The 8,863-nt window shown below is 37.5% G+C and overlaps 1 protein-coding gene across 1 annotated transcript in view; it reads right to left on the minus strand.

Annotated features, from left to right (window-relative positions):
• Positions 1 to 8,863, minus strand: part of AGFG1 (ArfGAP with FG repeats 1) — a gene marked incomplete at its 5' end in the record, with an annotated part of 16,891 nt that overhangs the window by 4,885 nt on the left and 3,143 nt on the right. Inside the window, 5 exons of the mRNA XM_010166600.1 lie at positions 218 to 310; positions 578 to 657; positions 1,374 to 1,557; positions 2,399 to 2,608; positions 4,278 to 4,397. Of these exons, the coding sequence (XP_010164902.1) occupies positions 218 to 310; positions 578 to 657; positions 1,374 to 1,557; positions 2,399 to 2,608; positions 4,278 to 4,397 (687 nt within the window). The remainder of the gene's footprint in view (positions 1 to 217; positions 311 to 577; positions 658 to 1,373; positions 1,558 to 2,398; positions 2,609 to 4,277; positions 4,398 to 8,863) is intronic.

Consider the following 8,863-nt stretch of genomic DNA (forward strand, 5'->3'; position numbering starts at 1 on the left):
ACCACCCCACCCCAAAAAAAAACCCTGAAGTTGATTTCTGCAGCATATTCATAAATATTGTACTCTACCTTGAACAAACACACAACACATCAAATAGACTAGAGACAGGTAACACAGAAAATCTTTAAGGAACAAATTACAAAGGTATGGAAAAAAGAAAAATCAATGCAAGTCTTGAAAGAAAGTGTCTCAAACACTTATTGTTTTTTTTCCTAACCTGTTGCTCCTCGGCTATTGGTCTGGAATGGATTTGTTGAAGGTGCCACTGGGGCAACAGGGGCAGCTACAAATGGATTTGTGGAAGGTGTTGCTGAAAAGATTAAAAACAGTTTATTTAATAAAGTCTTCTAAAAATAGTCAGTCTGACTCACATTAAGTTTATAGAGAGATACAAATTACATAAAAAATTGGGAATTGATAATAAAATGCTTAATTTTAAATCCAACACAACAATAGTAATTTTCTGGCATCCTTTAGTAACTTCATTATAACTAATATAAAAGTATAGCACTACCAACTAAAAATTAGTAAGATGTTTGCCTACAGTCCACAAAAGGTGTTAGTAACACTTATATACCTCCAAATGGAGCAGGCACACTTGAAGATGCAGGCTGTGTCTGGGCAGTAGCAGCCACAGGTACTGTTCCAAAAGCACTGCTGAAAACAATTCATACATTCAATGGAGTTAGAATTGCTCATTTAACAATCAAATACAACTTACAGTTATTGTTGACACGTAAAAGAATAGAAAAGGAATGCTTACGTGCAGTTTGCAAACTACAATATAATTCACTGATGCCAGGAACTGAGCCCCTGATGCCAAGGTCAGAGGCTATAACTAGTGCTGAGCAATGAAAACTCATCTCTACCAACAGCAGGAGAAAGAAAATTGAATAGAGGCCATCAGAATAAAGGCTGCAAAGCAGAAGCTTTAGGGGCATTTGCAATACCAGACAGAGCTATAATAGGCGTTTGGTATTTATTACTCTAGTGATCTAAAAAAGAACTAGTTGGCATCATTTACATTATAAATATCTGGGTAACTTTTTTGCTGGGCATGATGCTATGATTTTCAGTATGCATACAAATATTCTACACAGGTGTTACCATCTAACAGGTTTAGCATGTAATGACTAGAAAGCTGAAGAACATTCTGCTGACATAAATTACTCTTAATTTTATCTTGTAATATTATATCAGACAGTACTGCTATTACTTAAAACAAAGGATGCAGTTTCAATAATACCTCTAAACGCATTCAACATTTCCCTATTTAGACAAGAAATAAAACCAGATTTGAGAAACTCCTTTGAGCTACTTCTCTGCACATTGTTGAAGTCAATGTAGGAAGTCAGCTGTTTCTAACAAAGTACCTGCTAACATTACTGGTGGAAGTATACGCGTTACTAGAGGTTGCTGTGGAGCTGAACACGCTGTCTAATTCTGCTAGAGCCGCATACTTGTCTGAAGATGCACTTGACTGATTTGGGGCTGACAACGCAGGACCTGCTGATGCTGACACTACTGTACTGAAGCCACTTCCTTGCTCACTACCACCTAGAAAGAAATAATATTAAAAATGGTGAAGATGGTTTCTCTTTCTACCCTGACAATGTTAAGAACTAAATGAAAGTTCATGGACAGTTTCAGACTTAAAATTAAATATGCACTAGGGCATAGAGGGAAAAAAAAAGTGTTTAACAAGCCATGAGCTATTAGCAAAATGTCATGCTTCTGTAGATACTCTGCAGCTCCAAAGAGCCTCTGGTTTCCCTGGAAAATGGTAACTCTATACTACCAGCATCTTCAACTAGAAAATTTAACAAAAGACATACCCTCAAATAATCCATCCAATCCAAACAAAGCTCTACAAACCAACACAAGTTTTTATATAACATTTGAGAAGAAAAAAGTTAGAGAATAACTAGTTTTTCTTCCTTAACTTAAAATCAACTAAATCCAAATATCACTGCTATTAGCTTATAAAAAACTAAAGCCAAATCTTTTTGTGGCAGAGAGGCAGGATCTCTGGCAGTTCTCTGCAACAACTATAGCTCTCCACTCAAGAGCCTTCACTACAGGTTTTAGCACAAATATAAAATATATATTTATACTTTTACATATTTTCATCATTGCAGTAATAATTATTTAGATATTTCCATTTAGAGTTATTAATCTTGATAGGTTCCCAAAAAGTAGTCTTCTGATGACATCCTTTTGGAGTGACATTAGTCTTAAAACTCTTATCTTACACACTGGGGGTAAACTGACGTGAAATTCTATTGATAACTTAAAGAAAGGACATTTTGAAATACAGTTACTATTTTGACAAGAACAATCATCTTTGTCGTAAATATGCATATGTAGAATTAGCATGTTAAAGAACAAAGTTTGATACCTTGCCCTGCACTGAAGATATTATCTAAATTAGCAAGAGCTGCATATTTGTCAGCTGACTGGAGATTCGGTTTATTCACTGCAGCTTTACTGGCTGCAGTTGCTGTTGTGTTGCTCTGAGAAGTATTGAAGGCTCCAAAATCAGCACTGGAGGATTTGGGGAAGTTATCAAAGTGAGCAAAATTGGCATTCACTGATCCAGCACTTCCACCTGTAACAAATTAAGTTAAACATGGTCAACACTCCAAAGCTAGAGAAAGTCTCTCCAACTGCAACTGATGGCACAATAATCCCACCTCTTTGTGGTTACGTGAGGCAACACGTTCCCCAGCCCCCTCCCATATGTTTAAGACCCCTTCCCTTTTCCTTCAAAGTTACATTGGGTCATCAGATTTTTATTTTTTTTTTTAACATATGTTTCAGTCTGCAGATCAAGGACCAAAAAATTCCAAATTTCAACAGTTTAAATCACAGTCATAATTTGAGCTTGGAAAACTATATGCTATTTACTAGCTGTTCCAGTAATTTCAACAATAATATTTTGCTAGAAAAATAAGTATTTGTCTGAATCTTTAATATTAAAAAATACAGAAGCTTTATTTTCCTTTCATATGTGTCTAACGAATAGCCACTATTTGCATTTACTTAATAGTACAATGTTTAATCATTTCAAATGCCAGTCATCATTCTAAGTAAAAAACCAGCGCCTGGAAGTCCAAAAGTGGAATGACTTCATGCCAAGGTTTAGAGAGATAGTTTGGTTCTCTGTTCTCAGATTTTTAGACTACATCCAGTCAGGAAAGACACAAACACAGTTCTTGATATACCAAGTCTTCAGTGACACATAAATAAATTATAAAAATATGACTTAGGTCCACACAACTGAATTTCAGTTCAAATATGAAACCATGAGCTTACATCTCTTCAGTGTCCAAACAATTTAATCTAGGCAGGTCATGTACTTAAATTTAAATAAGTCATTTCATTAAGTGTATCACATTTTGTAACAGTTGATTGAGGACTCCACCCATACTACAGAACACACAACTTTCTAGCAGCATAATCAGTAAGTTAAAACATATGCAACAGCAGCAATGAAAGTGCTACACTACAATGGCAAAAAAATGAAGCAAGCCGAGTTTTCCACTGCGTGGAACTTACTGTGTACAGCCTGGAGAGGAAAAGCTGAAGTAAATTCACCAAAACTGCAGCTAGATGAAAGCGTTCTGAACGCTGGACAGCCAGAAATTGTGTGTGGGTTAAAGATAACATAAGAAGGGAGAAAGAAAATTTGAAAAAAAGTTTAAAACGACACCACACTCAAAAGAAAAAAAAAAAAAAAAAGGAAAAGAAAGTCAGTCAGCCAAAGATCTAGACAAACAGCAAGTGTAAGCTCAGGCAGTTCTAAAGCATGATCAAATTAAAGGAAAGCAAAATAAATCTTAGCAATAGGCTCTACACGTGAAGTCAAACATACTGAAGTGTGTGCGTATGTTATACACATGCATAGACACACCTTCTTTGGTACTGTGATGTGCTTTTGGGTCTACTGAAACACTTCTCTTACAAGATAAAGAGTCAACCCAATATTTATCAAAAGTAGCATGGTTTACTCTTTTCATAGTTATTTCAGGTGTAGAGCTAACAAACGCATAGTGCCATAAATCAGACTTCTGAGTAGCATTAGGAAAAAAAAAAAAAAAAGAAAAAAGAAAATCAACGCCAAACAGAAGGAATTCATTTTGAGTTTCCCCAGAGCTTCAGATGGCTTAATTACATTAAAGCAGGCAGATGCAAGAAAAACTCAACTTAAAGACCTTCCAACATAAAGGTAAAGATTATTTAAATTAAGTATTAATTAAAAGTGCTAGGAGTTCTACCTGTATTTTGGGGCTGAAAAGAAGACTGACTTGCTGTGGGGAAACCTCCAAAATTACTCGAGCCACTAGACTGTCCAAATGCATCAAAGTTTGCAAAACCTGCATTTGCAGAGTTCTGCACTGTAAATTGCAAAGGAACAAAACATGTTAATGGATATGGGAAATAAACACAAAACCAGATGTACTAACTGAATTCATGATCATGACAGCCTTCAAGGGTTATGTCCTACCTTGTAATTTCTTTTTACATGAAAAAAATATACAATTGACAGTTATCTTCGAACAAGCTTTGACAAATCACCTTCACAGAGCTGTACCAGTTAATGCTACTTCTCTCCTCCTCACACATACTACTACTTACAACTGCATGACCTGATGAAGTCCAGTTCAGCTTTACCCTAGAGTGTTTGCAGTAGTGGCTGCTCAGGGAAAAAACAGCCAAAAAGTACAGAATACCAGACGCATACCTGTAGAACCCAAACCAGGTACCCTTCTAAATGCTAACTTCCAAAATTAGCATTTGTGGACTAACTGAACATTTCTTTGGGAATAAAAACTAGAAGATATTATTGTAACACACTGACAATTTGAATTCCTCACATATAAAGCATTTCTTCTTTGGATTAATTTAGTTTGGCACCACTTGAATAGTTTTGCCTAGGTTTATCAATTCATTTCACTGGAAAATTCAGTTTTTAAAAAAACTAAATCAGAATACAGAAATACGGAAAATCAATACCAATGTCAAGAAGATAGAATTCATAGAGTGTATCCACAAAATAAAATCCAAGGAAATTTCAAATAGAATTTCAGTTTCCGCCTTCCTTTCGTGCCATACTATAGGAGAAAATAAAAGTTAACACCCATCTAATTTCAAACAGCTGGACATTCAAGCATCTATAGATTCAACAGGAATTGAGTGCCTAACTGATATGCTCCAAATAAAGTCTTAAACACTATAATAAGCAAGAAGTAAGGGGGGAAAAAATGCAAACCAACCCCCTATATATAGGCAACTTGAGTTACTATCTAAAGAAAGCCCACAAAACACCTTCTAGAGTAACAGATGGCAGTACATTATATTTTTGGGTCAGGACTTGTTTACTCTGGAAGGATTTTAAAATAGTAAGTTATGCTGATTGTTTAAGTACTGTTACTTAATAGTCAGATAATACTAATAAAAAGTTGCATTATTTCACTTAATTTCTATTAAAAAAAAAAAGCATCTGCACTACAGATTTAAAAACTAAAAGGACATTTTCATACAAACTACTACATTCTAAAATGCTGCTAATATAAATGAAAGTGTAAGTATTTCCCCTCACAGGGTTCACTGGGAGAGAGGGTGAGGTTTGATTCTACTTGATACTTTTTATTAGAAGTGTACATGCATATTGGGTTTACATGGCACAGTTTTGGTATCAGGGGGCTGCAGCAGTGGCTGAGAAGCTGCCCCCATTTCTGACAGTCAGCTCCAGGCAGCTCCAAAACAGACCTGCCACTGCCCAAAGCTGAGCCCATCAGCAACGCTGGTGGCAGCTCTGCAGTAACATCTTTAAGAAAGGGTAAGAAACACTCCGCGACAGCTGTAAGAGAGAGGAGTGAGAAAAATGCAAGATAAACGACCCTGCAGACACCAAGGTCAGTGAAGAGGGAGAAGGAGGGTATGCTCCAGACACTGGAGAACAGATTCTCCTGCAGCACATGCAGAAGGCTACAGTGAAGAATGTTGTCCCCTTGCAGCCCATGGAGGACCATGGTGGAAGACCTATCCACACTGCAGGCTGTGCAGGACCCCACACCAGCGTAGGCAGAGATGCCCTGAAAGAAGCTGGAACCTGGGGAAAGCCCATGCTGGAGCAAGCTCCTGGCAGGAGCTGTGGCTAATGGAGCGGAGCCCATGCAGAAGCAGGTTTTCTGGCAAGAGCTGTGACCCTGGGGGGTGCAGCCCACACCTGAAGGGCCATAACCCATGGAAAGGACATATGCTGGAGCAGTTCTTGAAGAACTGTAGCCCATGCCAAGGGCCCACGTTGAAGAAGTTTGTGAAGGACTGTGAGGGACCCTACAGTGGAGCAAGGGAACAGCATGAGGAGGAAGAAATGGCAGAGGTGAAGTGTTACGAACTGACTGCAACCCCAGTTCCCCATCTTCCTCGGGAGGTAGGCAAAAGAGTCAGGAGTGAAACTGAGCCTCGAAAGAAGGGGTGAAGGTGGTTTTAATTTTATTAATTGACAATAAATTAAGCTAATCTTCCCCAAGCTGAGTTTGTTTTGCCCATGACGGTAACTGGTGAGTGATCTTCCTGTCTTTATCTTGACTCACAAGCTTTTTCATCATATTTTCTTCTGCCATTCTGCCAAGGAGGAGGAGTGAGAAAGCAGCTTAGTGGGCACCTGACAGTCAGCCAAGGTCAACCCACTACAGCATGAGAGTCAACAAGAAGGGGGAAGAAGGAAAAAAAAAAATTCACCTTTAAAAGTATGCAAGGAGAAAAAGTTGACACAGAGGAAAAATAGTTTCTATTATTATACCATCTGTACTGGTTCAAACAGCATTCTACAGACTTCAATCCTAAATTCCAGTTTGGAGTTTTTTGTTTGTTTTGGTTTTAAACCAATAGCTTTTTAAGAGGAACAAAGTAAGAATTCAATTACACCTTGCTTTAAAATCAAAGTGATGCTTTCATCCTGATGCACCAATTGGAGAGGGGCTACTTGGAGACTGACATTTAGCTGACCGAACAGGATTAATACATAAATGTCACTCCTAGAATTGTGACAGAATTTTTCGTTTTAACCACTCACATGAACAGAATACTACGTCAAGAATCTCAAATGAAAGATCGTTTTGGTCTAGATTAAAAAATGGAACGTATTATATTACAGGCCTCAACAATTGTAGTGCATTAGCTGACATAGAGTACGATTTGCAAGTGGGTCCATGTTAAAAAAGCTGTAAAGACTCTTCTGCAGAGTATTCAGATGTTAATCTTGCTGTATTTTATGTGGTAAAGTCTAAACCTATGTAAAAGTGGCACAAAGGTAAAGACCAGGTACGACTTGTACTTTCTTGTACCTGAACAATATGTCGATCATGTTTTTAAGGATGGATTAGCAATTCCAAAATTCAGTTCTCCATGCAGAAATCCAAGAACAACCCTAAGTAAGCTAAGGAAGTGTAGTGGATTGCAGATTGGCATATTTACAGCTTGGCAGATTTACAGCTGCTGTTATGACTGCAGAGCAATGAGGCAGTACAAAAGCTAGGTGACTAAGGCTAGCTCAAATGTGACATCACCAGTCATGGCAATGCAAGCTGCCCCTACAATCTTTGCATAGTTTCTTCTGTGAGGGCTGCCCTACCTAGTGTGGAATAAAGGCATGAAACATTGCAAAACAACAACAACAACAAGAGGTCCACATATATTCAATTACAAAATTGAAAATAATTCTCTAGGAAACAATAACTATGCCATGCTATTTTATTTCTTGTGGGTAAAGCCTCTTCTCCCTTGTTACCTGTGAGTTGTGCTGTCTCACTACTCATTTTCAAAATCTTTTGTGCAGCTCTTCTATTTGTCCTAGCTTCAGCTGGGATAGAACTAGTTTTCTTCTTAGTAGCTAGAATCGCACTGTTTTGGATTTAGTATGGGATTTGGTATGAGAAGAACATTGATAATACACTGATGTTTTCAATTGTTGCTAAGAAATCAAGGACTTTTCAACTTCCCATACTTTGCTAGCATGCAGGTGCACACGAAGATGGGAGGGAGCATAGCCAGAGCAATGGATCCAAATTATTTAGTTAACCACAGTGTACACGAAGGGAAAGATAAAAGTCCATCTCCTGTAGGCATAGCTAAAACCAAGCCCTAAAACAAGAACACCAGACCATAAATTTTGAGAAAGCACTGCTAGACTAAGTGCAAGTTCTTCCATCCTCTATCGTTCTGTGTGACTACTAACAAGAATTACATGTTTATACATCTCCTTAAATGAGCATTTAAAACTCATTTTTGCCAAAGCTGGTAGACTGATCAACCCTCATTGTGTCCCAAAGGGAAGAGTCCTTAACATTTCATTATTAGTTTCAGTTAACACTGCCCTGTGGTTACTGCACATGGAAAAGCCTTGTGTTTTACCCTAGCAAGTCAGGTATCACCTTCAGATAAACCAGTCTGCAATACACTTTCTGCTATCACATGCTCAGAATTACATTTTTGTCTTTTAGAAACTGATTTACCAGCCCTGAAACTGTTTTGGGTTCTAAAACTTACGGAAAAGAGTCACAGGAATGATCACAGTGGTTAGTTATTGAAACGGAAAACTAGTCAGTACAGCTGAGTATTCCTCTGAATTTTGATTTTCAGCACTTATTTCAACTAGAAATTAACAGAATCTTTCACCAGATTACATTTATTCTGGAGTGTTCATATTGCTCTTTATCCTTTTAAAAATTACTCAGCAGAGATGCAGTGGACTTTTACCTAGGTTTGGAACACAGCATTGAAATATTGCTTTAATGTAATTTTCATCTCCTGAAATCCACAAAGAGTAATTTAAGTGTATATAAATATAGAATCA

Source organism: Antrostomus carolinensis, unplaced genomic scaffold (genome assembly GCF_000700745.2).
Source record: "Antrostomus carolinensis isolate BGI_N321 unplaced genomic scaffold, ASM70074v2 scaffold50794, whole genome shotgun sequence".
NCBI lineage: Eukaryota > Metazoa > Chordata > Aves > Caprimulgiformes > Caprimulgidae > Antrostomus > Antrostomus carolinensis.